Here is a 26,846-nt window from a genome sequence, read left to right as displayed (position 1 = left end):
GAAAGATAGAGATTTGAGACTGTGCTGCCTAACTCAGTGCCGTCCGCAGCACTCCCGCATAGTGCCAACGGTCCGGTCGGTGGGGACGCACTTATATAATCAGTGTTGCACCTTTGTGGTACGAGCACACCTCCTTTGTCGTTGTTGAATCTGTAAGTTCCGTTGAATTCACTGCCAGCCATCATGGGTGCAGATTCTCTGTCATCCGAACCGCCTGAAACGCCTCGACTACCTGAAGATCTCCAACCAGCATCAAAAGCCGACTACACCCGGCAAGAGAAGGAACTTGAATCTGCATCGCATGGAAAGGACACTACAGATACTCCATCTCAAGATGAGCCATCCAGCACGCCTGGCCGGATCATTGTTCTATTGTTGGGTGTTTCTCTCAGCGTTTTCTTGGTTGCTCTGGTACATGAACCAAAAAACTATGCCGACTTAGTCTCAAGATCCATGCTCATGCTTTGACAGGACAATACCATCCTGTCGACCGCGATTCCCCGAATAGTCGACCAGTTCAAGGCACTTGACCGGGTAAGCTGGTACGGCTCGGCTTACCTATTGACCAATTGCTCCTTTCAACTTGTGTTTGGCGCCATGTACTCCTCATTCTCCATCAAGGGCATCCTCCTGCTCGCCATCTCGATCTTCGAGATTGGCTCTGTCATTTGTGGTAGCGCACAAGGGTCTGTTGCCCTCATAGTTGGTCGTGCTATCGCTGGAGTAGGAGCGGCCGGGATATTCCAGGGCGCATTCATGGTTGTGGCCATAACTGTGGCGCCGCAAAAGCGTCCAATGTGTGAGGATACATACCATCCAGTATTAACAGCTTGATAACTAACCTGGCTTGTTAGACAACGGCATCTTCGGAGCGGTCTATGGAGTTTCTTCCATTGTTGCGCCTTTACTAGGGGGGGCATTTACTCAACATGCCAGTTGGCGTTGGTGGTGAGCTTCGCCCTGTCGAACCCTGCAAATGTAATGACTCTGACGTACCCATAGTTTCTATATCAACCTCCCTATTGGCGCAGTCACCATAGCAACCGTTGTGCTGTACTTGAAAGTCCCAGAGGCTTCTGTCAAGGCGCCTCGTACTTTGGAAGAATGTGCCGGTGCCGTGCGTAAGATGGACCCTCTGGGGTTGCTTCTCTTCCTCCCTAGCATCGTGAGCCTACTATTGGCCCTTATCTGGGGTGGCTCCGAATACGCTTGGTCAAACGGACGCATCATCGCGCTATTTGTACTCTTTGGAGTCTTGATGGGTGCCTTTATTTTCGTCGAAATGCGTGCTGAGGAGCATGCCATCCTTCGCAGACATTTGTTGCGTCAACGCAATGTCTTGTGTGGAGGCCTTTTTGCGTTTCTACTTGCAGCAAGCAATTTCATGATCGGCTACTACATGCCAATGTGGTTTCAGGTTGTGAAGGGGGTGTCGCCGACCAAATCCGGAACAATGAGCTTACCCACTATGATCTCTATGGTGATCACATCTTTCATCTGCGGCGGGGTTGTCAGCCGGACGGGCGAGTACTTGCCCTTCTTCTACCTTTCCAGCATCATCACCTCTGTTGGTGTAGGCCTCATATCGACCTTTCAGATTGACACCCGCCACCCAAAATGGATCGGTTACCAGGTTATCTTCGGCAGCGGGCTCGGCCTTGGAGTTCAGCTTCCTATTACCGTTGCCCAGGTATCGTGTTCCCGTGGTGATATTGCTGCAGCGACGTCCCTCATGGTCTTTTGCCAGATACTCGGAGGGGCGATATTCATTGCTGTTGCTCAAACTGCCATCACACAAAGTCTTCAGCACGGTTTGAGGCAGGCATTGCCAGACTTGGCACTAAGACTACTGAAGAACCCGACCGCGACCCAGCTCGTCTCAGAAGTTGATCCGGAATTGGCTCCAGTGGTTCGACGTGTCTTTAATGACGCATTGAGATCCGAATGGCACATTGCTGTAGGAATGGCGGCCGGGACAATAGTTGCCGTACTGGGCATACAGCGAGTTAAATTCGCAAAGGCGAATCAAAACACAAGTCGAGAAGAGAAATAGGCCTTTAAAAATAATCTAAGGGATGCAGACAGTGACTGGTTATTCAATGAAAGTATTCGCTCGTCTTTGATATCCCCACAGCGTAAGGAAAGAAATCAAGATTAGAAAATTCTCATGTATCTTCCATTCTCTCACACATGAAGTGTGATTAATAGGCCTTTTCTGAATGTCTCCAATTATTTTGGAGGCAAAATGAATTATTAAACTTGCTCATTATCGGCTCCTCAATACATGTTGGCCGAATCAGAGTTTACTCGCTGTCCTCTGACTCTTTGTTTCACTCTTTAGGCTCTCCCCGATCTTCCTCAAAGCGTCCTTTCGGATTTTCCCACTACCAGTCACGGGAAATTGCCCTGTCGCCTCTCCAGGCCCGACCCAGAAGAGGTGTCTAGGGACCTTTTGAGGGGCAAGAATCTGTCGTATCCAAGCTCTGATCTCCTGGATAGAAGGTTTGGGCGTACCTGTAGCCAATTGAATAAATGCGCCAATTTCTTCACCGTACTTGTCATCCTTTATTCCGACCACGGCCGCCTGACTAACGCCCTGCAACTCGAGAAGCCGCTCTTCAATCTCGAGAGGGTAGATGTTTTCGCCTCCTATCAAGATGATGAGCTTTGGTTTATAACTTCGACTGTGGACGTATGACGGACGCGGTACTTACCACGGATGATCATGTCCTTGAGCCGGCCGGTGATGGTACAGTATCCATTCTCATCGAAGAAACCTTCGTCGCCAGTGTGCATCCAGACCTTGCCGTTCTCGTCCGGGATCATAACCTCGGCAGTTTTGACGGGGTTTCTGTAGTACCCCTGCTGTAGCAGATACCCAGAAACAGCAATTTCTCCCCTTGTCCCACGAGGAAGAATCCGGCCGCAATCGTCGACTATCTTCGCCATTGTGTGTGGTAGTACTCGGCCGACCGTCTCGAGGTTCATCTTTAAAGGGTCTGACGGAACTGTCATGAAGCTCGAAGGAGAAGTTTCCGTCATTCCTAGGAATGAATCAGCTTTATTTTTCTAGAGATCCCGATACTTGATAGTGAGGAAAGGGGGGTGGGGGGACCGGGGGTCGGAAATCCCGTCTTAAAGATTTTGGAACAGTTGAAAGAGAAAACGACTTACCATAGCATACAGCAGTATGTCGGAATCCGAGTTTCTGTCTAAGCTGTTCTAGCAAAGTAGGTGGGACTTTTGTGCCGGCCGCAATCCCGTTTCTGACTGCGTTGATCTTGAATCCGTGTTTATCTACGGCCGACATGATGGCATCGAACATGGTCGGCACGCCGTGGAGAATTGTGCAATGCTCTTCGACGAGAGTCCGCGCCACTGCATCGGCGTCAAAGTCACGGCTTGCGTAGACTATAGACGATCCATGGGTGATTGCTGCCAAAAGACCTGCACAAAGCCCAAAGCAATGAAATAGCGGCGGTGGGCAGCAAACGATGTCTTCCGGGACTAGGTGCAAGCAATCGCCTATGAATCGTGCGTTGTTGATCAAATTTCTTTCCCTAGTTAGCCTCTTTGTGCTGCGGTGAGATTGCAAGGATTGCCACTCTAAGAGAGAGATGAGAAAACTCACAAGTGGCTCAACATAACGGCCTTGGGGTCTCCAGTTGTACCGCTGGTGAATTGAAGATTAACAGTATCGTTAGGACCAACTCCTCGCTCAGCATGATTAAGCTCTGCAATTGGAGTCTTTCCTCCTTGTGCCAGAAATGCCTCCCATGACGGAAGTTGCTTTGTTTGTTTGGAGTTTGTGCGGATAGCTATAACGGTTCTGAGACTGAGTCCGGAGTCTTTGGATTTTAGGACCACTTGGATTACGCTGTCTGTTTCTTTATGGTTCACCCAGTCCGAAATGAAGAAAACCTTTGGCTCTGGCGGGGTGCGGGCAAAGTTAGGTATGCAAACAACTCAGAACGCTTTGAAGACTCAGATGATCCAAAAATACCAGTGTGTCTGATTGCCCTCTCGCACTCGAACGGAGTGTATGTCTTGTTTAGAATAACCAATACAGCTCCGATTCTTCCGCAACCGAAAAAAAGCTCGATGAATCTCTCGTCGTCACCGCACAGAATCGCGACATGATCTTTTCTCCTGACTCCCAACGCCAGCAGACTTCGAGCCACAGCTTGCGTTCTTTCTTTCAAAGTAGCGTAGTTGAGTCTAGAATTTGTCCATGGGACGATAACAGCATCATTAGAACCATAGCTATTTGCCTGTTCGTCGATGAGTTGGCCGAAAGTGATTCTAACAAGAGGAGGGTGTGTTGGCCCTTCAACGAGTGATAATGCTGTGGCACCGTCGCCTAAGGGTGTTAGATGTTGCTTTCCGTATTGCTGCATCTCCACCTAAACAATGAAGCCGTCTTCACATGTACTGTTGAGGTATACTCGTGTGTCATCCGATATGTACGTGTCGCTTGTAAGCAGAGTTGCAAGAGGCTCAGCCTCGTTGCGGTACCTCAGGCTTAGTCATCTGCTACACAGTCAACTTCTATCGGTCGGTCCGATCGGCGAGCCTCGGGCCGCATGTTCTTTGGCTCACACTTCGAGCTTAGTACTCGGCACTATAGTGATTTCACCCCTGGCCGCTTCATTCGTCGATCGCTTCGTGGCCGGGGCGCCTCCACTTTACACCTGAAATTTCTTGTAGCAAAGTGAAGCCGGGCAACTTCTGTACGCTCTTGCAGCTGAAATGGTACAACACAAAGCAGGAACTTAGATAAACATAGCCGAATTAGACAGCGAGGATAATATCTGGGATATCCTGAGGAACCTTTGAAGTTTTCTCTTTGGTCAAGGGCGTTGCCAACGCATAATAACCGCAGGAGTGAAAGCTTGCCTCCTGTTAAATTCCATAGTCAGCCATATATTCGGTCCGGGAAAGCCCAACTATTCTGGAACTAGTACATATAGCTCTCCAAGATTAATTTACCAATTGAATCTCATCGTTTACAGAGCTCCATTCTGCAGGCAAGCAAGGAAACATGACAGATATCGCGACTCTCAATAAATATCATTTTGAGTAGGTAAAGTTGTCTCGTCGTTCAGTTCACCATCATGTCCGGATAGGACGTCCACAAGAAATAGTCAGCTGACGTCTTTTCTGCCGTCCAGCAAAGATGCATCTACTCACTTGGCCGATTGGGCTGAGCTAATCCAAGCGATTATCAACGAGTTTATAGCCAGAAGAAAATGGATTTCAGACACATGGACCGATTCTGATGCTGTAAAGCGTCGAGGCATGGAAGTCAGGCTCCTAGACTATGCATGTGGTAGTGGTACTGTTTCCAAGGTAAGCGGATCGCTGTTCATGGCTAAAACGCGGGACGGAAGATTCTCTACGACCCAGGTGGTTTTCATCAAGCTCACAGTATATCTCAGGCACTGCTACCATTTGTAACTCAAGCCATCGGGCTTGATATCTCTCCGGGCATGGTCTTTGAGTACAATAAGTGGGCTGAAGAGACAGGCTCCGGCTCAGACAGGGCCTGGGCGTATGAATATGATATGTTGGCTGGGGAAGAGCGTAGTCCTCTCCCTGGACAGAATCTTTCTGACTTCGACATCGTCGTCGTGAGTATGGCATTGCACCATGTATCGGATCCTGCGAAGCTCATGCAAAGGCTGGGACAATGTCTGCGACCCGGCGGCACATGCGTGATGCTCGATCGCATTCCGGCCTCTACAAAAGTAAAGACGGATGCAACTACATCTACGAAGCTAAGGGAGACTTTAAAAACGGTCAACAAGGAAGGTTTCGCCGAAGAGGAGATGCGAAAGTTGTATGAAGATGCTGGCATGGGCCAAAATTTCGATTACGTAGTGATTCCGCGTCCTTTCGAAGCCCGAGTCTTTGGTAGAGAGCTATCTATCTCCGGATTTATAGCTCGAGGGGAGCTTGCATAGATTAAAATCATTGGTAAGACTAGGACATGCGATTGTGTAGTCTGCGGCGTGCAGATTACTATGATACGGAACATAGACGTAAGAGGCCTCCGAAGTCGTGCATTTCGGACCCTCCGGCTAACCGATGTTCTGGATTGCGCAGGTTAATATGGTCCTGCCTCAGGTGAATCTCTCAATTTCAGGCTCTCATGCAAGATCACCGCGCAGAACTACCGAACAAAACACATACAACTGTCCAGTCAAGCCATGTGTCCGTATTCCCACTTGTTCCTCTACAGCAGATAACAACCCCGTTTCACCGCTCATGGATTCCGGCCACTTCAAGCCTTTTCTACACTTACCATTGGTGAAGGGGTTCCTGAATGAATCCTGTTGGGAGTCTATCAGTGCTCCCGACCCCAGATATGAAGGTCACGACTCACTTTGGTACCATCTTCTAAGTGGAGCTGGCGGCGTGCTGGCGCATTGTTTGCTTTGCTATCGCCCTCAACAATATTCGGGTGAGCTTTGGAGAGAGACAAGACACCTCCTAGTTTTAGGTCCCTCTCTAACGAGCAAGCAAGGCGTATGCCACGGCGGACTTCTAGCTGTGGTTGTGGATGAGGTTGGAATTATGACAATCAGACACTATGGGTTGGACGGCGGGATGGATCCATCAACTGCTTTTTTGAACGTTACATATAAAAACCCTGTCGCAGCGCCTGGAATTATAATAGCAGTAGTCAAGGTGTCAGAGACTCTCGGACGGAAGATTAACCTTTCGACAACTATTATGGATGGTGATGGCCGAGTGTGTGTAACAGCAGAGATGTTGGTAGTAACTTCAAGACCACGACTTTGAAGATTTTGTCCTCCTTCGGTCTATCCTGTCTCCTGAGCCTTTGTTCGAGACTTCGGTCCGCAACCATTTTAAAAATCGGCTGAGACCTCGCTTTGCTGCGGGGGTTGGACTTGCAGACCACGGAGTAGATCTATACGCGCCCGCACGATGAGTTGCCCTCTCCCACGGTTGAATTGTATCTCGCTAGAGCTGTTTGGTTCAGTGGCTCTTGTCAAACTCATACGACCTCAAAATGGAAACTCTTTGAATCACGAAACTTTCCAAGTATGATGCTATCCTATCATGCACTGTTTACATCTCTACCTACACCTCTTTGCACCGACACTGATACGATTGCCTCAGGATATGCTGACTGCGACGCGCTGGGCTATTGACAACCCGAATGTGCGCATTCTCATTCAGACAGGCGAAGGCAAATATTTCACTACAGGTACTAGTTGCTCTGGAGCTCAGGTAGGCCAGTCTAGCTCATCCTAGACGTAGGCTTAGATCTTCTGGACGCAAACTCCCAAAGCTATGATAGTATCCTTCCGGAAGCGACGATACAAGTGCTCGAGTACGTCATCCCAGTTGCCCAGCTCTGTATTGAATGGGCATCCTGTGTAATCAAGTTACTGACAGTGAGACTCTGTGACAAAGTGCATACCACAAACTCCTCATCTCAACTGATAAAATCCTCATTGCAGCAGTCAACGGACCCGGCGTGGGGTACGGGTTGACGAGCATCGCGTTGTTCGACCTCGTGTACTCGGTGCCAGAGGCCTATTTCTTTGTGCCATTTGTAAAATGGGGTTTGTGTGCTGAAGCTTGCTCGAGTTTCACACTTCCTTACGTCCTCGGACGTCAGCGAGCGTCTAAGTTGCTGTTGGCGCAAGACAGAATCAGCGCAGAAGAGCTCCGAGGTGCTGGGTTGATCTCAGAACTCGTCAATGGTCACGAACTAATGTCGGTGGTGATGGATACCGCCTCAAGGCTAGTGGAGTTACCCCCTGACAGTCTGATTGTCAACAAAAGATTGATGATGCTCCCACATCGTGAAAGACTCTTGCAGGCAAACACAGCAGAATTGAAGGCTTTACGAGAAAGGGTGAGAAGCCATGAGGCAAAGTCTGCTATCAAAGGTTTTATCAAGGCACAGCGAAATCAGAACAGCGTACAATCCAAGCTCTGACCGATGACAATGAACATTCATCATTCATAGTACCAACGGGTTGAGTATCTCCTACGTAATGTTATATTCATGGCATTGCTCGACACTATCTTCACATTCCCACTTTGCTTCTATCTATACCTTCATTCCACATCCGTCTCAACCAAAAGACTTCCTCCGCAACAAGAAGCTTGCCTCAGGAGGGACAGAAGTCGTGTTTATCGTATTCAACACTCGAAAGCTACCATCTTTGACCTTGATGTCGAACCTGGAAAAGAACAAGTATGTTAGGATTTTGATCTCGTGGATGGCTAGCTGTCGGCCTGGGCACGCCCATCTTCCCAGGCCAAATGTCAGGAACTCGGCATTGCCTTGTATCGCCGGACGCTGTTTCTTCTGCCACTGGAAGCCGTCGAATGTGGTGCCTGCTGACCCATAGTTGTCCGGGTGTTGATGCGCTCGAGCTATGAGAACAAGACACATTGCGTTCTTAGGAAGGACATATGGCCCAACACGGACGGGCCTCGTCGTTTGTCTCACAGGGCCCCAAGTATCGCCCTTTGTCCGCAGAACTTCACGGATGAAAGAGTCGAGGAGAACAAGCTCGTTTAACTTCTTCACGCTCAACTTTTGGTCAGGAGCTGCAGAGTTCCATTCCTCCTGAATTGCCGGTAGATATTCATCCTGCTTTTCTGCCAGCTTGATCAGGACCCAGAACCCGGCAACCACGGTCTGATGAACTGAAGCAAATATCAGGCCCACACAAAGGACGACCGACCATCCAAAACCTGCTAGTGCTCGAATCCCTGTTTTATCGTGGTAGTGTTTCACAAGAAGAGTATCCAGTAGCGGCACGAATTGGCCAGGATGGGCAGCAAGGCCATTTTCCAAGTGGTTTTTGCGGTTTCGCCATATCGTAGGGACAATAGCGAAGAAGAATTGAGGCACGATGGTGAAGAATACGGCGCTGAGGCCGTTTAGTAGCACCCATAATGATGGGGCCCATGGCCATTCGTGCGTGTTCTCGTGCATACCAGTCATACTGGCCATAGCCACAGCTACATCGGCAAACCGGGTACCTGTGGTAGTAGATGAATATTCATTCCCAAGGATCATGACCACCATAGCCTGCGCCACGGCCAGCTGAACCCGTCGGAAGATGTCTGGAAATTCAACCATGGCCTTTTCGCTGCCGTCCACTTCGTCCGCCAATCGATTGAAATATGACTGGAAGACAGGGAAGACTTGCTCGACAATGGGGGCCATTCGGGTTTGCACACTTGTTTCGACTATCCCGTCGACATCGTGGACAAACGCACCATTGTCAAAGAGGGCGATAAACCCCAGGTGTAGCAGGTCGAACACTGCCTTTTCAAAGGTAAAGTTCTTGGAGTCGGTGAGAACCTCATATGCGAATCGATGATCAATGACGTATTCGTTGCGGCCATGTCGAGGGACAATTACCACAGGACCATTCTCATTTAACGCTTGGTTGTAGGCTTCGTTGACCTTGTCAGACTGTCGTACCTCGCGCGGGATGTGAACGATCGGGGGCGAGGGACCCTCGAGAGGGTGCACATCCAGTGGAATCTCGCCTTTCCCCATGTTAGTGACAGCGATGATATAGCAAGCACCCAACGTCAAATTCACTCGGCTGGGATACGAACGAGAGGCGTTATGACTTTTCGTTGTGGCTTTACTAGCTCACATAGTTCAACGATATCTTGCTTATGAAGAGACCGGACCGACCCACTGCAGGGCTCGATATGCTCGGTATCGGACCTCACGAAATATCCAGTGTCCTCTCTTACCTGTGTCAAGGTACAGTCTGGTGTCCTGCACGCTCACTAAAATCGACGGAAAGGTGGCTCACGGAACCTCGCAAGACCCCTAGTCTTCCAGAAAGCAAAATAACACCGAACGGACCGTGCAGCTCGCTCGCGACACAGGTGATCATCGACTTTCTTATTGCTGACAAGTTTGGGAGAACATGTGCAGCAGGACACGGTTGACAATGGTTGTGGGGGCAGTCTCGGCGCCATAGCGCGCCACCCAAAAGTCTCCGTCCAGCCTCCCCGTCCTCGTAATGTTGCGAACGCTCACCTGACGGTCAAATCATAGTCTCCGTACACAACAATGATTCTAACCCCGAGCAGCTCGCCCAAAGAATGATGCAATACTGTTTGATTTGTCTTCGCAACGTACGTATGTTGATGAATATTCTAGATCGCAACTGGAGAATTCAGTAAGTTTGTAGTTGGTTCAGAAGTGTCGGAGACTTTTTCGGAGGAGAGATACATCAATCTTTCTGCTCTGCCAAGGTGAGGACAAGATGAGCATGTTCCCTCGGTCAGTGTGAAACGGAATACACTATATAGGAGACGCTCGTCTATCGCACTTTTGGCGGACTTTTCGTCTGGATTCAGTCTCATCAAACAACCTCGCAATTGCTTTCTATTTCCGATTCCTATAAGCGGTTTCTTCCACCAACAATGAAGACTGCTATATATGACGCTTTAATCATTGGTGCTGGCCCTGCTGGCCTTTCTACCGCCCTGGGATTGTCCAGAGTTCACCGCACCAAGGTCGTCTTCACTCGGCCGCAGAATGCAGGCTTCAGAAACGAGGGTGCACATGAGATTCACAATGTGTTGACCAGGGATTGCACTCCGCCTGGGGAGTTTCGCCGAATCGCCAGAGAACAAATTGAGAGGTACGGTACTACGGAGTTCATCGAAGCAGATATTACTACGCTCAAGAAGGTCGAACCGACAATTACAGAAGGGAGGACTCCTTCTCCAAGCTATTTCGAAGCTACTGATGGCGAGGGACGGAGTTGGCGTGGAAGAAAACTTGTCCTGGCTACAGGTTCCGTCGAAGTCCTGCCAACAGATATTCCTGGATACAAGGAAAACTGGCCACAAAATATGTTCGTCCTTCCTGGGGTCATTCTCCTTGCATAGGTGCACGCCTGCTAATATCAGGTTTTAGATTTCAGTGTTTATTCTGTGACGGTCACGAACGTTCCCACTTGCCAGTCGGCATCATAGGACTGTCTCCATTCCTTGCCCATGCGGCCCAGATGGTAGTTTTCCTAGTTACCGAGTCGTCTGGACCACCGATTATATTCAGTAACGGCCTAATCCCAGACACCGAGCCTATGCAGAAGACCCTGGAAACTGTTCGCGCTCTAGGTTTCAAGATCGAGAGTCGCAGGATTGCACGACTTGTGCCTGAGCAAGCGCCGAATATCGGAGTCAACGTCGTGTTCGAAGATGGAAATAGCACTCACGTCGGTTACTTGACTGACAGACCGATAACCGCATTGTCCAGTAGACACCTGATTGACCAACTTGGACTGGAGGTCGAAGTCCATCCTGTCATGGGAGAGATCATTAAGGGTGTCGAGCTTGGGGGTGTCACTACGGTGCCAGGAGTGTTTATTGCTGGCGATGCTGCAACAGCGCTCAAGGCAGCCACGAACGCAGTCAGCTCAGGTACGTCGTCTTATCTCCATAACCGAGCTGATATCTGTTTGAATGCAGCCTCCGTACACCTTCGTTCTTGTCTCTAACTGATATCTTCTCTGAATAGGCTCGAATGTTGCAGCCGTCATGACCCAGCAATTGGCCGCAGAGAATCTGCAGGAGATCCTCGCATCCCGTCAAGGTTTGTGTTAGTTGATGTATGAGACAACATAGACTCTTAAAAGTGTCTTTTCGTGATTGTTTAGGGTGTTCGAGAGGCAGTAAGCTCTCCATCTGTCCATTATCTACTCCTGCAAAGTTTATAGCCTTGTCAACCACTTGTAGCTGCCTCGTCTACGACCTTAGATCTGCCGAGGTGCAGAGGCTCATTTCGTCTTTGACGCTGGTCCTAAAATTTCTTTGATAGAATGAATTACTGCCATACAGTCTCTATACTTCAATACTTTGATTCATCATTGCGATTCTCTGCTTCTACTATCTAACTGGTCGAGACAGGTATAAACTTGAGAAAAGGTCCGTTTTTCTCTCCTGCTGCGAAGTGATCCTTGACGTGAAACTCGAGAGGCAGGGGATCGCGAGATTTAATCTCAAACGAGTACGCCAGCCGAGCAACGGTCAAGTAGATGGAGTGGTAAGCCATATTTTTACCAATGCATCCACGGGTACCTGTGCTGAATGGGTACCAACACGACCGTAATTTCTGAATCTGTTCCTCAGAATCAACCATCCAGCGCTCTGGTTTGAAGATCTGGGGGTCGGGGTAGACGTCGGGGTCGCGATGAACTGTCCAAGTTGGGACCCCGACTTGAGCAGCGGGTGGCATGTAGTATCCGTCGATGGTGCCTCCCTCAGGTGCTTCCCTTGTCAGATAGCCAGGGACACCGGGAGACATTCGAAGCGCTTCATCGACACAGGCTCGCATGTACTTACACTCTAGCAATTTTTTCCCGCCGAGAATATCGTCGACAGAGGAGAAGGTGGTTCGAATTTCTTGCTTGAGTTTGTTGTAGCACTCCGGGTAGCGAGCTAGGTAGAAATAAAGGCCCGAGAGAGCTGTTCCGGTTGTATCGCTGGCTGACCGGAGTTAGACCCTCCGCATTGTCCTTTAAGATATAGCTTACTTACCAGCAATGATGAGAACCACAGCCTCGTCAGAGAGTTCCTTGAATCCCATGCTCTCCCCAGTTTCCTTGTCCTTATGATTGAGGAGGAGCTTAAAAATATCAGCCGGGCCATTACCCGACTTCTCCTGTTTTATGCGATAAGATACTTGCTTGTCGACATAGGAGCGAAATCTCTTGTTGTCCGACATGATTTTTAAGAACAAAAGAGGGGCCAACCCCCAATGTTCGATCTTGGGATATGTTCCCAACTGAAGGACCCCTTCTTTAGCGTCTAAAAGCGGTCTCGAGAAAGGCCTGAACTTACAATGACCTGGCTATGCTGATAAGCATCAATCAAGGGCTGGATGAAATGGTGGTCGTCTTTAGTGAGCATATCATAACTCTGGCTGAAGGTGAGCGTTCCCATGATGTCGTAGGTGAGATAGGAAAACCACCGAGACATATTTTTGTATTCACCACCAAATGTATTGGCATCGGGCAGTTGCTTACAAAATAGCCGGATCTTGTCTAATATGACGGGTTCGTAAGACCTGATGGCAGACTCGCTCATAGCATACGAGATGATTCTTCGCTTGCGAGCGTGAACGACTTTGTCAGTCGTGCTGGCCAGATTCTTTGTTCAGGCTTTAGTGACTATATTTCCATCTTTGAGAAACACCACTTACGACGAGGAGCTGCTTTTCCTTGGGTCCTCGAGTGTAGAACATGGCCTGGTTGAGACGTTAGGGGTAGTCCAATCGTCATTCTCATTCACATACCTTTTCGAAGCGAGTTCCTGGACCGTACATTGCTGGAGACAGTCAGCAATCCTGAATCATCACCTTTTCGATACAGATGTTACGGACTTTTAATTGCATTCGGAGTGCATATCGAGACCAGATTCGGTTCTACCCGAACAACTTTGCCTTGTTCTGGTCAGTGGTAGTTCAGACTCGGGAAACAAGTTCAAAGTAGAAGCAGAAAGTACCATATCTTTTGTGCAGTTTGTCGATGGCGAGATGCCTGTCGCCTGTCCATGCCCAGTAAAGACTGGGCAAGATGCTGATACGCCAAAGCAATGGCCCCTGATACTGCGACAGAGGGTGAAAGTAAAGACGATAAACGACCGAACAAAGACACTGCCAGTGAAGAGAATCAAGGTCAATGCCTTGATGCTTTCGTAGATATTAAGGCTTCCTCACCCAGATCACAAAGGCTATCGAAGTTGCAGCTGCAACTACTGGAAGACTAGCTACATCTTCAGGCTTTCGTGTTAGCTGCACTATTTGGCCACTGATTTCCCTGGCAATGGAGATCTCTTTATCTGACATTATTGGCGGCGACTTGAGCTGTCTGACTTCCTATATTGGCTGAAGATACTTGAAAGAGGAGGCACCTATGTAAGGATAACCATCTAGACAGTCGCTAATCTTACAATTAAGCCCTTCCGGAATACACGAGCCGGGAGGAACTCACTGACAAAACATCGGAAACCGACAGTCTGTGCTCGATGAGGGGACGAGCTCAGTCGGTGCCCATTCTGCGGTCCGATATTGAAATCCAATGGCATATCTACCTATGGATCACTGTGGGGCGGATGGCCCCAGGTTCGGCCGTCGGCACATGTACTTGGACCGTCAAGAGAGCAACGTGGGCATGCATTCGCGCTTCTCTTCGCCGGAAAAGAAGCCCTTGACAAGCCTTTATGGGCTGAGAGCAGACCGCCAAGTGACGGAAGTCCAGAGTCCGTCAAGACCCTTGATTTTGCAGGTGTATGCTTAGCATACTACGCAGACCGCCACCGGGATACCCCCCACGAAGGTGGACAAGCTAGTAGGAGGCCGCATGCTGACTCAACGGCAGCAAGGCAAAGGTGGGTTAAATTCCAGATGGCAACAACACTGGAAAGCCGCAGAACATGAAGCAGAAGTGAAACCTCCAGAACACCGATGGAGACTACGAGCACGATTTGATCGAGAATGAGCCGCAATGCGTGGTTCTGTAAAGCAGTTATCATTGACTTCATATCATAAACAAGAAACTATCTTCTAGGAAGGCAGTCCATACACGGGTTGTTTGCCATCCCACCGTAACCAAAGCACCCGCTCATATACTGACAAGGAAATATCACCACGATAATGAGGGAAAGTATATACCAAAGCCGTCAAGCCATGCCCTCTTCCGTTTTTAACGATATAGTTGCTTCACCTATTACCGTATCTTGAGGCGAGAAACCCTGCATTATTCAACCTCATAACTAGTTATCCGCTTTAGCCATCTATACTTAACTAACCTTGACATCTAGGGCAAGTTAGGGTGCTTCCTCTGTCCTCTTTTTCATAGGACTCTTCTAGGGACTGGTGAGCTTCCATGGTGGTCTAGCTCACACATTCTTAAGGGGCTATCTATCTGCCTTTACTGCTGATACCCAGTACTTTAGCCTTTTATATACCCCGCCGTCAAACTTCTCCTTGCATGTGCGCAGGCTTCCCCCCCCTTAACTTTCTTAAATCCTAACTACCGAAGGTCTTCTCATAATGTATTACACTTAGTAAACGTTAGTAAAGTAGTAATAAGACTATTATAAAGGTCTAGATAGATAGTAAGATACTGTGTTATTTCCCACTTAACCTCACTAATATATAAAGCTACTAGGTATAACGGCCTTAGAGATAAAAAATGTGTATATAGATAACTATAGGTCTCATTAGCCTTAAGAATGGGAACGATATAAGATAAGGTCAGAAAATCCAGAAGACTTCTTTAGTGACATTAATAACCTCCTTATACTAAACATAATATGGCTAAGGCACATATATTTAGGACATAAAATCTAATAGCTACTTTTTATCTAGAGTACCATATAGTTTAATGAACCATATAGAGTAATGAACCACAAAACTCTATCTAGTTACGTTTAATTATCACTCCTATTAATCATGGGTTACTAACGCACTTCTAAAGTAGCTAATCTTAAAGAGTGAGTTTAGAAGACTATCCTAGCACATCGAAATTAAGAATATAAGTCTGTTCGCGCTACTACCGCCACTTTTAATATGTTATATTAAACCTTATTATATTAGCTTACTAAAGGATTTTTACGCGCTTAAGCTATAGAAATAGTTTAAATCCTTTTAAACGCAGAAAAAAAGACGCTTATATAATGAGTCTTATAATATATATACACTAAATTACTTATTATATTAATGTTATTAATTAAGCTAGCTAAATTAATTCGCTATAAATATATTTAATATATATTATAAAATTTAGTCTTCACTAAAATTATTACTTTAATTAATTATAAATAACTTTATTACTTTCTTAATTATTACTTAACTATTTAAAGTATTTATATAAAGTAATTTAAGGCTATATAATTTAATAATACATTATATAATAAGATTAAAGTATAGTTTAATATAGTTATTACTAAATTCTAAGAGCGCGCCTATAATAATTTTAATATTTAGAATATAAATAAATTTAGTTTTAGAGTTAAAGAGAGTTAAATAATAAAGGTCTTAATTTCTCTTAACTATTAATAATAATATAAGATCATAATAGGGAAATAAAAGTAAGTAATTATAATTAAATATATTAATATAGCTAAAGACGCACTTTCATTAATAATTATCTTTAAGGGTTAAAACATTAATTTTAAATAGTTACTAGCTTAAATACTCTTTAATTAGTATTTTATAATTAGTAAAAATAGTTAAACATTAAATAAGCTTAGTTTATAATAGTTAATTAAGGTATTTAAGTCTTAAACTTATAAAAAAGTAATAAGTTAGTCCTAATTATTAATCGTTAATAACTATAAAAGTTATATTAAAGCTAATTTTATTACTTATTATATAAAGAATAATATTAACTTACTAATTATGTTATTATATTACTTCTATATTCTTTAGTCATTTAATATAGAAGTATTTTTAGCGTTTAAGTGCGCTCACTTAAATAAAATTAATATAACTTTATAGCTTAGTATATAATATATTTCGTGTTTAGAATAGCTTAAAATATTTATTCATGTATATATAAAGGCTATTAAGCTAAATAATATTCTTATAAGATAGTGAGATACTAAATTAATACTAAATAATCTATAGAAAGTACTAAATTATCTTTTATAAAATATAATTATATATATTTTATATTTAATTACACTATTAAAGAGATATAATCTTAACTTCTCTTTACTATATTACTCTTCCCTAAATAGTATAAAACTTTAAGAATTTAATATACTCTTAAATATAGTGTTAATATAAATATTTAGATTTATATTACTTATTAAGTAATATATAGCCTAAGTAATTTATATAATAAAAACGCTTATCACTAAGAATACACTTCTTTAGTAATAAAATTAAGAGTAAAGTCAGTTACTTAAGGTATAAAAAAGTTATAAGTAAGGTAAAAGAGTTAGGTTAAAAGGCGAATTTATGTACTCTATAGAGAAAGTGTTAAAGGTTACTTAGGAGATAGAAGTAAAGTAGTTAATAAAACGGTAATAAGGTTTATTATACTAGTAACTTATTATTAAAATCGAGTCTAAGGAGGAAGATAAAGTATTTAACTACTTATTAATATCTTTAGATAATAGAATAGTTATATTAGTACTATATTAAAGATATTAGAAGGTAATTAGGTAGGTTTTTATAGTTTATTACTCTATATAGTTTATTAAACTATATAGTACTTTACTACCTTTTATCACGAAAATAATCTGTCTAGTTAATTAATTTATTCCTTAGTAGTATTTATAGCTTATATAGTTTATTAACCTTAATTAGTTTTAACTTCTAAACTTCTTAAAGGTAATAAATAATATCTCCTAAAGTTATAGTATTATTTACTAGATTTAGTGAAGTAAACAAAGTTATTAATATTATAGTATATACTAATATAGGTCTTAAGCTTATAAGGTTAGCTAACTTATTCTTACTCTTACTCTAAGATTTAGAAGATAACCCTTACTTTTCTAGTTTAGTAGAAGAATTATTATCGCGCTTTACCAATGTTAAAATGCGACTTTAAGGTTAAGATCATAATCGCGATCTCTTATTATCTTTCCCATTATCTTCCTTATTCGTTTACCACTTAATGTCTTTTTTAGTGATACTTTAATAGATAACTAGACTTTAGGTACTTCTGTACTAATAGTGTCTATTAAGGAACTTCTGCTAATTCTGTCACTTTTCATTAGGCCTACTTTAACGTCAGGCTTTAAACTACGCATGTTCTTACCTATGTTTAGTGATATATTGGGTGAGTCTAAGACCTTTTTAAACGCTGTGTCAATTTCTTAAGGGCTTAGTGAAGGTATACTTTCTATTGGGGTTCTAGCTACTTTGCGCTCACTATAACGAGCTTTCGAATTAAAGCTCTAAATAGCCTTAATTACTAGTGAGCCTCTTTATACTTTCGTATCTACCTAAGATAACTTTAATAAGTGAGTTAAAAGAATGGGATAGTTCACTAGAACAGAAGATAAACTTAATTAACTATTAGTTAGATCCTAACTCTTTAGTCTCTTTAGCTCTATCTATAGCTTATTATTAAGATTTTTAGTGAAGATAGAACTTCTACTAAACTTATAATCTAAAAAAGGATAAATTAAAGGCTTATGGTTCAGAGATAAAGGTATAACTAGACTATAGCTATAGAAGTTTCTCTACTCTAATGGTCGAAATTCAAGTAGTCTCGGGATATGTACAGTTTTATTTTATTCTTAACAGTCCTTCTTAAGAATCCTAGCTAAAGTATTATGCTATCTAGGTTACTAACTAGTTATATTATAAACTGAGCCCAGATTAGAGTCTTAATAACAGGTTATAAGGGTGATATGTTATTTTCTTAATTATAGTCTTCTTCTTTAAGATCTTTCTTTAACCTCCTCTTAAGTAAATCTAAAAGGTTAGCCGCTAATTTAATTATTTTCGGTTTCTTCTTTATTACTTATTCTTTGGTGGCTAAGACACTACTATACTCTATGCTCTTCTCTTTTCCTAGTATTAAACCTTTTAAAGAGACTAAGCTCCCTGTTTTCTTGTGGTAGGCCGTCAAGAGGAGACACCCTTATTGTTAGTCTTCGTAGGGATTCTTTTTGGTTAGGAAGAGCTATTAATGTGCTGTTCTCCTAGAGGGCTTGCAGTATAGATAGGCTTATAAGGGGAGAATATGTGGGCTTTTATAGAACTGTAGTTCTCTTTTTGACGGCCTCTCAGGACATTGCCGACAGATGGTGCTCGATTGCGGTTGAGTCTGCGTCCTCTCTGCTGAGGCTCGTTTTCGGCGTCCTCGAAAATCTGGGCAACCTGATGAACGGTTGGTGCTATGTTGAATAAAAGAAGATATGTTGGCGCACGGGGCCTGATCAGATATAGTCTACCATTGGTACGAGGTTTGGTTGTTCAGAAGCATAGACGATATAATGATCATGACTACGAACGGTCGGCTTCTGGCTTGTTTACCTGGCGTCAGTCACGTCCGGCGCCCCAGCAACCAGCAATTTCTTGGCGGTATCAAGGCCTCTATAGTCCAGAGTATACGTAGGTGGGTGGACATTGTATGCTTCACCGGAGCATAATGGCATTCCGACTTGCTCACGTTTCATGCTTTTCACGGGCTACTACCAGCGCATAGAATTCCCAAGACCTTTTCACTCTCTAGTCACTTAGTAGGCTGGTAAATCGATGATAAGCCCCTGGAGCGCCTGCTGCACCCGGCGTACCCCCAGAGCCTCTGGGGACTCTCGTCCTATCTCAGTTATGCACCATTTCAGTGCAAAGTCAGAGATATTGCGTCCTTGGTGTAGCGAATCATTCCGGCTGAACAGTATGAGGACACAGGTACGATGCCTTCTATGTAATGATATTCCTACTGTCGCCCACTCGGCAACATGCTCCCACTGCATGGCCCTGCTTAAGACTAGCGCAGTCTTCGACACACCTAGTCCCTCGACTTTATTGCTTCCATCAACGAAACTTCAGGGTTTGAGATCTGATACCTACGGTGTATTTGTAGGTACTTACCAGAATTCGTACTTCCCACTCCCTACCCAGGCACTCGTGACCTTTCCTGGCTACTCGTACTTCGATTGATGAACTTCCAGGCACAGAGGCGAACCGTGTGCAGATGCCGGATTGTCGGGGTGATCGAGGGCTATCACGGCCGCAGTATGAGTCCTGCTAGTGCATATTTCTCTATCGGACCGGAGGAGGAAGACTGACATCCTGGAGACTTTCATCCCGAGGCAGTACCTCCTGGTCTTGGACTTTGTAGGCTAGGTCACGGGGGCTGCGGGCCGGCAAAAGATGTAGCCGGGCCGGCATTTGGTGGCCCTCGAATGCGCAGGAGGATCTCCCACGCATACTAAACGCTCCGATTTTAGCAGCACACGAGACTCAATAGTAATACCAACCATGATCGTCACACTAGAGTCGCAGATGCTGACTCTGGTGGCAGAGCGCCTTGGTGTGCAACCCGCATCTCTCGATCTCAACCAAAGCTTTACCAAGGCTGGCGGGAATTCACTCTCTGCACTCGTATTATCTCATGCATGCAAAGATGCTGGGATCAAGATCTCAGTCAGAGACATTCTCCAGGCACCATCGCTGGAGCATCTCATACAACTAGCCGCATCCCGTACAAGCAATGGCACTCCTGGACCTGCCAATAATGTCCATCTTCAAACACCAGAAGGTATCCTCTGCGAGCACTATCCTGCCACAGAGATGCAAATGTCACTCATACGTGGCTCATATGAGAAATCTCATTGGAATATCATCTACCACCGGCAGGACTGCAGCGCGGCCGACCTCCCCAGGCTGAAGAAGGCCTGGCAGACTGTCATCGGACGCGAGGAGATGTTCCACGCCGATTTGCAACTCCGCAGAGAATCCTCTTTCTGGGTTCGAACATGTCGACCATTTTCCTGGGCCGATGTATTGGTCCAAAGCCATTTTGACATTGAGAAGGAAATTCTGAAACCACCTGTTTTCACCGGTATTGGCTATGCATTCAAAGCAATCAGCACCAAGCAACCGAGTGACGGCTTTAATGATGCTTGTGTGTTGTTCCAGGTTCACCATGCTCTGTTAGATGGGTACTCAATGGAACAGCTTCTGCACAAGGTGGCCCAGGCTATGACGGGCCTGACGCCCGCACCCAGTTCATCAATATTGGATTTCCTTGCTCGAAGAGAAGCTTATGTTCTAGAGCACCAGAGCGAAGCGGTGCAATATTGGAAGAGTCAAAAGGATATCATATTGAAATCCGCGACCCAATTGGCTCTTGCGCTGCCAGAGCAGCTAGACAAGATTTCCGGACCAGAAAGCTTTTTCGTAAACGAAATCTACACCCTCAGTCTAGGACATACAAAAGAACAGATAGCTGCATTTGTTCAGAAGCATAACATCACCGAAGCCGCTCTCTACCAAGGGGCATGGGGTTTGGCCATGTCGCTACTCACAGATTCAGATTTTGTGGCGTTTGGAGTTGCTATGTCTGGGAGAGCGATTCCGATTCCTGGCGCCCTGGACGTAATCGGAAGCCTTGCAACAATGATTCCTCTATTCATGGAGGTCAACCAAGATCTAACAAGCATCGAGTATCTACGATACATTCTTCTGAGAATAGCAGAACTGGCATCGGTGGAATGGGCTCTACCGGAAGGTTGCTATGACCGACATGTCTCTTCGATCCTTGCTCTACAATTTAATCAGGATATACCGGGAATTCCCAAGCGCGATGCTACCGTCTGGAAATCCAGAATGAATACCGAAATTCCCATCAGCATCACAATCGAGAACGAAGGCATGGTGAACTTCCAGTATTTGCCAAAGTACTATTCTCGCGACACGATCGAGCTTATAAGTGTCATCTTTCAGAGAATGCTTGCATCTCTACTCAAGCCAACTCACACTGTTGCAATGTGTCTCCTGGAGGCAGTCAGCCTAGAGGAACAATCATTTCTGCGAAGGGTTGGGAATTGCGGCTCGTCTCTATCCACCTATGCATCAGTTCAAGATAGCCTGGTTTCGCTTTTCCGTCGAACAGCAGCACGATATCCGCAAGCTACAGCAGCTCAGAGAGCAGACAAGTCCATCACATACAGAGAACTTGACCTCGCCAGTGATCGTGTAAGCTTGGAGCTCTCGGGGGTGGTCCAGCCTGGAGACGTCGTGTGTCTCTACGCGGACCAGTCTGTGGCGTGGCTTAAGGGGATCTACGGAGTTCTCAAATGTGGAGCCACGTACTGCCCAATGAATCCAAACCTGTCGGCTTCATTACTAGAGTCCAATTTCCAGACCTCGGGTGCCCAGGTCTTTCTTGTACCGTCGCAAAAGCAAAAAGGGTTGACTCTAGCAGGATGCTCATATTACTTTGCGGTCGATGAACTCTTGTCTCGAAGTAAAGAGCAAGGCTCGGCCGGTACATTGGAAAGACACATCGACCCGGGCAGTGGCGCTTATCTTTGTTTTACTTCTGGGTCAACTGGCATACCGAAGGGCGTTCTGTGCACCCACCGAGGGCTGGTGGCCTTCCAACGGGATCTCGAGGTGCGTTTGTTTGCCCGGCCAGGCTGGAAAATTGCGCAGACCATGTCTGTTTCATTCGATGGCAGTATCCATGAAATCTTCTCCGCCCTGTCCTACGGTGCTACTCTTTTGTTGCCTGGGGATTGTGACCCGTTCGGGCACCTGGCAGAAGCTGATGCAGCCATTTTTACCCCGTCTGTCGCAAAGGTTCTCAGACCTGGCGATTGCAATAGTCTGAAGACGGTAGGTCTCAACTCTCCAGTCAGAAGAACTTATCGCTCAAGAGTCTCAGGTATATCTTGTAGGTGAAAGGGTCACACAAGAAGTATGTGATCGTTGGGCCAGCGAAAAAGCCCTCTACAACATGTACGGTCCTACGGAGGCTACATGTGGAGCAACCATCAAACGCCTCCAACCGCATACAAAGGTAACAATCGGCAGCCCCAACTCCTCGACGCGAGTCTATATCCTCGATAGACACCGCCGACTCACGGTGCCTGGATGGATCGGCGAAGTGTGTCTAGCTGGAGTGCAGGTTTCCAAGGGCTACATTGGCCTACCAGAAGCCACTCAGGAGAAGTTCATTACAGATCCTGTTTGTACAGGGCTCGGCGAGTATGTCTATTGTACAGGTGATCTTGGCTACTGGACGAAGTCCGGAGAAGTTGTTTTACTTGGTAGAACAGATCGACAAATCAAGCTCAGGGGGTTCCGGGTTGATATGGATGATGTGGAAGTCCGAATTGCTGGCCTCCCACAAGTCTCAGCCGCCGCCGTGGCGCAGAAGGACGATTACCTGATTGTGATGGTGCAACCAAAGACTGTCTCGATACCAAAACTAAGGAGCTTGATGGCTGAAATTCTTCCTACTCATGCAATTCCCCGCTTTGCCGTAGCGGTAGAATCATTCCCTCTTACAAAGGCGGGGAAGCTCGACTATACAAAGATTCACGACGTGGACCGCTGCTCGGCCGATACTGCGTGCAACAGTATGAATGATATGGAGTTGAAGGTTGCTGAAGTATGGCGAGAAATACTGGAGCTTAAGCATTCGGCCAAACTGGACCCAGAATCACAATTTTCCTCTCTGGGTGGTCATTCACTTCGCCAACTACGATTAGCCACCGGATTATCGCAGACATTCTCTTGCAGATTCCCTCTGAGTCTGGTGATCAAAAATCAGAAGCTATGCGAACAAGCGAGGCTGATCCCAACGCTCGACAAAGTTCCCTCTGAACCGGAGCACATTGCTGAGACCTCGTCTAACCCTCCTGAATCACTATCTCCAGTCGAAGTATGGTGGACAGATCACTACAATAGGGCAGCATGTACCACCAGCTTCAATGTGTCCTTTGCTTGTGAACTTCCTCCAGAGATCGACAGTTGTCGTCTCGTGAGTAGTTGGAACACAGTCCTGATTAGGCACAGTATTCTCCGCTCAAGGTACACGCAATATTCAGCAAGCCGAAATATCATGCGATCATGGAATAGCACACATCCGCAAGCGCAGTATATGGGATGCATAGATGTGGCGTCCGAGATTAATCGGCCGTTTGACATCGAGCGTGATCACCTCATTCGAGTGCTGATTTCCCCGTCACACATGCTGGTGGTGGCCAGTCATATCATATGCGATCTGATTGCTATGCGGATTCTCCTTGAGGAAGTTGGCGGCACGTACAACGGCCATCCTCCCCTGCACTGTAGTCTCCCTTACCCAGGAGGTAAGCTGGCAGAGACACTAATCTCTCCCGACGATGAGGCTTTCTGGGTCAATTCTCTGAGAGGATCTCCAGAAAGCCTCGGGCGAAGATGCTTCACAACCACCAAGAACAGTCGTAATCGCAACACAGGATCCTCAATCATTATGAAGCTACCAATGGACACAGTACATGCGACCAATACTGTCCTCCGAGATAGCAGCAGCAGCATCACAAAGCATCAGTTCGCCATCGCTGCAGTTGCGATAGCATTGCAGCATGCTGAGCCGTCGATTGATATCACTGTTGGAGGTCCATACATGAATCGCCAATGCGAGTTTGACATGTGCACCGTTGGACTCTACCTGCAGCCAATTCCAATTCGAGTCAAGTTCCCAACTGAAGCGAAAAAGCTCGAAGCTGCTCATACATACGCTTCGGTAGTCCAATCCGCAAGCCAAGCAGCGATTTCGCACATTATGCCTTGGAATGAGTTGCAACGTGTTTGGACCACAAAAGTCGCATCAGCAGATCAGCCCATGTTCGAAGTAATGGTGACGTTTCACGAGAAGTCTACTGGGTTGGCACTACCTCTAGAAGGGAGCGAATCGCTCTTCACCTGGGCTGAAGGTTCCAAGTTTCCACTCATGTGTGAGTTCTTGGAGACCGATAAAGATTCCATCGTTCTGCGTCTCGAATACGACGACCACATACTGTCGAGGAAGGCTGTTTTCAGCATCGGAAGCAAGATAAGCAGGGCCTTGCCCTTATTATATGGCAACTTCAGCCTTGCAGATATCAGAGGCGAGTTGGCACTGCTATCCGCGGCCTCGACGAGTGAGGGTCTGCATGCAAGCATGGACGGGTCCAAGGAGTATTTCATGAAAAGAATTTCTGAACTCTAAACGAAATTGTCTATTGTTGCGCCATAGCTACAATGTAGAGGTTGTTACCTCTTGCAACTAGACAACTAGAGTAGAGCTGAGCTAAACCAAAATACATGGGCAATTCACGCAACTCCGAGGCACGATGGCGAAAACGAAGTCAATCCTGTCTAATCCCGTCGGGCCTGTACAGGAAGTACTTGTCCGTTCCAAAGTTCCGTAGATTGTGTAAGGAGTACGTACAGTGGGCCTACCTTCAGCTCATATGGATTGTAGGCCAATTTGAATGTAGTTCATGATACTGCTTAATGCTTCGACTTCTATTCCTCCTAGAATGCCCATTTGGCTCTTTCAGAGTTATATTCTCCCAAAGTCTTCCGCTTCAAGACCACATCAAGGTCATGAACGGGCAGCCGCACACCCGACATGACTTTCAATCTCGTCTTCGGAACTCCCACAGCAGTGCCAGGTGGCAGTTCGATGTCAAGGCTATATAGCAGCACGACCAAACTCCCCAGGATCATGTCGAACACAAAATGCCGTCCCGGGCAGATGGAACTTCCAACTCCAAAAGGAGCATAGGACCCAGGATGATGGTCATATTCGGACTTCATCCATCTTTCGGGTTTGAATTCTAGCACATCTGGACCCCAATTTTTTGGGTTTCTGTGGATCGTCTCGGTCGGTACGTACACGAGGCTTCCCTTCTTCAGCAAGCACCCATCCATGAGCTCAAAGTCTTGGACGACTTTGTATGCCCGTGCCGACGACGCGTACAAGCGGAGTGACTCTTGATAGGTCGCCACGAGGGTCGGACACTGTGCCCGAACTTGACCAATGTCGAATTGGAGCCGGTTTCCCTCGGCCTGCACAGACCGTCCTACTTCTTCCTTGATGGATCCGAAAAAAGATCCGGCCAAGGTATGAGCCAACATCCAGAAGACCGCCGGCACGGTATTGCTAAGTAGTCCATTCAACAATTCCAGCTCCGAACGTCCTAGATAGTCACCGGAAAGGCTGTGTTTGGTACTTATGTCTCTCCGTTTACGGCTGATGACGTTGACCTGGTCGCCTTCGTCGTCGTCGTGGGTATCTGCAATGCACCCCTTGAGTACGTCAACTAGCCTTTCACGGGCCTCGAATGCTTCCGGGGCCGTGTACTTGGGAAAGAAATTGAGAAGGAACGGCGACATGTTGGAATCCCATAACCTAGACAACAATTTCTTTGTTCAGAATATGAAAATGCTCAAAACTGTATTTCAAATGTCATACCAGTAGTCCCATATGAGGCTCGGCCGCGTCTCAAATGGGCTTTTCTTTCCGTACATTCCAGCACCTGCAACTCTTGTGTACAGCTCTTCCAACCACTTCATGAGATGGACACTATTCGTATCCGAGGGCATCATGTCATCAAGGACTTGAACAAACGCGTTCATGATTTTCACGTAGAACTGCCGGTTTGATTCGCCGGGCGCCAGCAATCTGTGCTCCGTAGTCCGCATGTCGTCTCTGTAGGGGGTGCGCTGGCCCTTTTGGCCGGACTTTGGCGTTGATACCAAGGTTTTCATGATGCTTTTGTCCACCCCGAGCATGTTTTGGAAAACAACGACAATGAACCCTGTCTCGGCATCAAGCTGCTTGTTCTTGCGAGAAAGTAGAGATGCAATCTCTCCTGCATTTACCGTGTAGATCTTTTGGCCCAGCAGATAGACAGCGTATATTGGAAGTTGATCCGTTTGAGCACTGCACGATTGATTTCGTTAAGCAATGTTAAACAACGATGGTTCTCTCTCACCTCAATACTACTGGATATGATGTGCCGTGACGGTAAATTCCTGGTAAATGCCCAAGGACGGGGGCGCCGGAGATCAAAGGAGGCTCTCTGGAATCGTGCTTCCAAATGGCATACCGTAGTAATACTACGGCCAAGGTTACTGCGACCAAGAGTAAGACGTGAGGCGGCGGAGAGCCTAACTCGCGAAGCCACTCCGCCATAATTGATTATGTGATGCGTTGGTTGATGTGACGATGGGTAAGTCAACGAGGACAAGATCCAGGCCTCCTTTGCTATGAGCCATGGTGCACCCAATGCTTGCGTTATGCTTTTAGTTCGCAACGGTAACATCCTAGGAAGCCTGTGGCCAGGTCTGGTGTGGCCTTGATCGG

The 26,846-nt window shown here is 46.2% G+C and overlaps 9 protein-coding genes across 14 annotated transcripts; 5 read left to right on the top strand and 4 right to left on the bottom strand.

Annotated features, from left to right (window-relative positions):
- The first annotated feature begins 135 nt into the window (after positions 1–135).
- On the top strand, positions 136–2,210 carry PV06_11373. Of its 2 annotated transcripts, XM_016413036.1 has the most exons (4): positions 136–411; positions 472–799; positions 855–948; positions 1,003–2,210. In XM_016413036.1, the coding sequence occupies exons 1-4, from the start codon at positions 184–186 to the stop codon at positions 2,051–2,053; spliced, it is 1,701 nt and encodes a 566-aa protein (XP_016256596.1). In that variant the 5' UTR covers positions 136–183; the 3' UTR covers positions 2,054–2,210. The 2 variants fall into 2 exon arrangements, with proteins under 2 accessions (XP_016256596.1, XP_016256597.1); XM_016413037.1 differs by having other exon boundaries at positions 136–799.
- On the bottom strand, positions 1,714–5,103 carry PV06_11372 (uncharacterized protein). The gene is made up of 7 exons (XM_016413035.1): positions 4,990–5,103; positions 4,600–4,899; positions 4,004–4,530; positions 3,632–3,929; positions 3,175–3,554; positions 2,715–3,044; positions 1,714–2,649 (listed from the first exon to the last, which is right to left on the bottom strand). Exons 3-7 carry the CDS (start codon positions 4,395–4,397, stop codon positions 2,297–2,299), a joined length of 1,755 nt encoding a protein of 584 aa, XP_016256595.1. The 5' UTR covers positions 4,398–4,530; positions 4,600–4,899; positions 4,990–5,103; the 3' UTR covers positions 1,714–2,296.
- Positions 5,042–5,963, top strand: PV06_11371 (uncharacterized protein; the record flags this gene model as incomplete). Its single annotated transcript, XM_016413034.1, has 3 exons — positions 5,042–5,079; positions 5,172–5,349; positions 5,439–5,963. The coding sequence occupies 3 exons, from the start codon at positions 5,042–5,044 to the stop codon at positions 5,961–5,963; spliced, it is 741 nt and encodes a 246-aa protein (XP_016256594.1).
- Positions 5,964–6,951: 988 nt separating this feature from the next.
- On the top strand, positions 6,952–7,975 carry PV06_11370 (uncharacterized protein; the record flags this gene model as incomplete). Its single annotated transcript, XM_016413033.1, has 4 exons — positions 6,952–7,068; positions 7,147–7,234; positions 7,288–7,360; positions 7,444–7,975. 4 exons carry the CDS (start codon positions 6,952–6,954, stop codon positions 7,973–7,975), a joined length of 810 nt encoding a protein of 269 aa, XP_016256593.1.
- PV06_11369 (uncharacterized protein) lies at positions 7,883–9,888 on the bottom strand. Its single transcript, XM_016413032.1, has one exon. It carries the CDS (start codon positions 9,557–9,559, stop codon positions 8,114–8,116), a length of 1,446 nt encoding a protein of 481 aa, XP_016256592.1. The 5' UTR covers positions 9,560–9,888; the 3' UTR covers positions 7,883–8,113.
- Positions 9,889–10,168: 280 nt separating this feature from the next.
- Positions 10,169–11,897, top strand: PV06_11368 (uncharacterized protein). The gene is made up of 3 exons (XM_016413031.1): positions 10,169–10,883; positions 10,946–11,451; positions 11,549–11,897. The coding sequence occupies exons 1-3, from the start codon at positions 10,447–10,449 to the stop codon at positions 11,632–11,634; spliced, it is 1,029 nt and encodes a 342-aa protein (XP_016256591.1). The 5' UTR covers positions 10,169–10,446; the 3' UTR covers positions 11,635–11,897.
- Positions 11,833–13,975, bottom strand: PV06_11367. 4 transcript variants are annotated; one of them, XM_016413027.1, is made up of 8 exons: positions 13,748–13,975; positions 13,534–13,684; positions 13,412–13,471; positions 13,325–13,356; positions 13,232–13,276; positions 12,871–13,179; positions 12,568–12,814; positions 11,833–12,516 (listed from the first exon to the last, which is right to left on the bottom strand). In XM_016413027.1, the coding sequence occupies exons 1-8, from the start codon at positions 13,874–13,876 to the stop codon at positions 11,921–11,923; spliced, it is 1,569 nt and encodes a 522-aa protein (XP_016256587.1). In that variant the 5' UTR covers positions 13,877–13,975; the 3' UTR covers positions 11,833–11,920. The 4 variants fall into 4 exon arrangements, with proteins under 4 accessions (XP_016256587.1, XP_016256589.1, XP_016256590.1 ...); XM_016413029.1 differs by having other exon boundaries at positions 13,534–13,975; XM_016413030.1 differs by having other exon boundaries at positions 13,412–13,684.
- A 5,977-nt stretch (positions 13,976–19,952) lies between these two features.
- On the top strand, positions 19,953–25,068 carry PV06_11366 (uncharacterized protein). Its single transcript, XM_016413026.1, has 2 exons — positions 19,953–22,339; positions 22,389–25,068. The coding sequence occupies exons 1-2, from the start codon at positions 19,979–19,981 to the stop codon at positions 24,699–24,701; spliced, it is 4,674 nt and encodes a 1,557-aa protein (XP_016256586.1). The 5' UTR covers positions 19,953–19,978; the 3' UTR covers positions 24,702–25,068.
- Positions 24,724–26,771, bottom strand: PV06_11365. Of its 2 annotated transcripts, none has more exons than XM_016413025.1 (2): positions 26,476–26,771; positions 24,724–26,423 (listed from the first exon to the last, which is right to left on the bottom strand). In XM_016413025.1, the coding sequence occupies exon 2, from the start codon at positions 25,871–25,873 to the stop codon at positions 25,010–25,012; it is 864 nt and encodes a 287-aa protein (XP_016256585.1). In that variant the 5' UTR covers positions 25,874–26,423; positions 26,476–26,771; the 3' UTR covers positions 24,724–25,009. The 2 variants fall into 2 exon arrangements, with proteins under 2 accessions (XP_016256585.1, XP_016256584.1); XM_016413024.1 differs by lacking the exon at positions 26,476–26,771 and having other exon boundaries at positions 24,724–25,889; positions 25,953–26,425.
- Between the last annotated feature and the right edge of the window lie 75 nt (positions 26,772–26,846).

The sequence above is a fragment of the Exophiala oligosperma genome (genome assembly GCF_000835515.1).
Source record: "Exophiala oligosperma strain CBS 72588 unplaced genomic scaffold supercont1.29, whole genome shotgun sequence".
Lineage (NCBI taxonomy): Eukaryota > Fungi > Ascomycota > Eurotiomycetes > Chaetothyriales > Herpotrichiellaceae > Exophiala > Exophiala oligosperma.
This window is presented reverse-complemented; position numbering and strand designations above follow the sequence as displayed.

Excerpts from the sequence above, each read along its gene's own strand:
- PV06_11373 (XM_016413036.1), top strand. The coding sequence starts at position 184 with ATGGGTGCAGATTCTCTGTCATCCGAACCGCCTGAAACGCCTCGACTA. Across the intron at positions 412-471 it reads GCGTTTTCTTGGTTGCTCTG|GACAATACCATCCTGTCGAC; the intron begins GTACATGAACCA and ends ATGCTTTGACAG. Across the intron at positions 949-1,002 it reads CATGCCAGTTGGCGTTGGTG|TTTCTATATCAACCTCCCTA; the intron begins GTGAGCTTCGCC and ends ACGTACCCATAG.
- PV06_11372 (XM_016413035.1), bottom strand. The coding sequence starts at position 4,397 with ATGCAGCAATACGGAAAGCAACATCTAACACCCTTAGGCGACGGTGCC. Across the intron at positions 3,930-4,003 it reads GAGGGCAATCAGACACACTG|AGCCAAAGGTTTTCTTCATT; the intron begins GTATTTTTGGAT and ends GCACCCCGCCAG. Across the intron at positions 2,650-2,714 it reads CAAGGACATGATCATCCGTG|GAGGCGAAAACATCTACCCT; the intron begins GTAAGTACCGCG and ends TCATCTTGATAG.
- PV06_11369 (XM_016413032.1), bottom strand. The coding sequence starts at position 9,559 with ATGGGGAAAGGCGAGATTCCACTGGATGTGCACCCTCTCGAGGGTCCC.
- PV06_11368 (XM_016413031.1), top strand. The coding sequence starts at position 10,447 with ATGAAGACTGCTATATATGACGCTTTAATCATTGGTGCTGGCCCTGCT. Across the intron at positions 10,884-10,945 it reads GAAAACTGGCCACAAAATAT|ATTTCAGTGTTTATTCTGTG; the intron begins GTTCGTCCTTCC and ends ATCAGGTTTTAG. Across the intron at positions 11,452-11,548 it reads CACGAACGCAGTCAGCTCAG|GCTCGAATGTTGCAGCCGTC; the intron begins GTACGTCGTCTT and ends TTCTCTGAATAG.
- PV06_11367 (XM_016413027.1), bottom strand. The coding sequence starts at position 13,876 with ATGTCAGATAAAGAGATCTCCATTGCCAGGGAAATCAGTGGCCAAATA. Across the intron at positions 12,815-12,870 it reads ATCAGCATAGCCAGGTCATT|TTGGGAACATATCCCAAGAT; the intron begins GTAAGTTCAGGC and ends GGGGTCCTTCAG. Across the intron at positions 12,517-12,567 it reads TGTGGTTCTCATCATTGCTG|CCAGCGATACAACCGGAACA; the intron begins GTAAGTAAGCTA and ends AACTCCGGTCAG.
- PV06_11366 (XM_016413026.1), top strand. The coding sequence starts at position 19,979 with ATGATCGTCACACTAGAGTCGCAGATGCTGACTCTGGTGGCAGAGCGC. Across the intron at positions 22,340-22,388 it reads ATTGCAATAGTCTGAAGACG|GTATATCTTGTAGGTGAAAG; the intron begins GTAGGTCTCAAC and ends CAAGAGTCTCAG.
- PV06_11365 (XM_016413024.1), bottom strand. The coding sequence starts at position 26,272 with ATGCTCGGGGTGGACAAAAGCATCATGAAAACCTTGGTATCAACGCCA. Across the intron at positions 25,890-25,952 it reads AGCCTCATATGGGACTACTG|GTTATGGGATTCCAACATGT; the intron begins GTATGACATTTG and ends ATTGTTGTCTAG.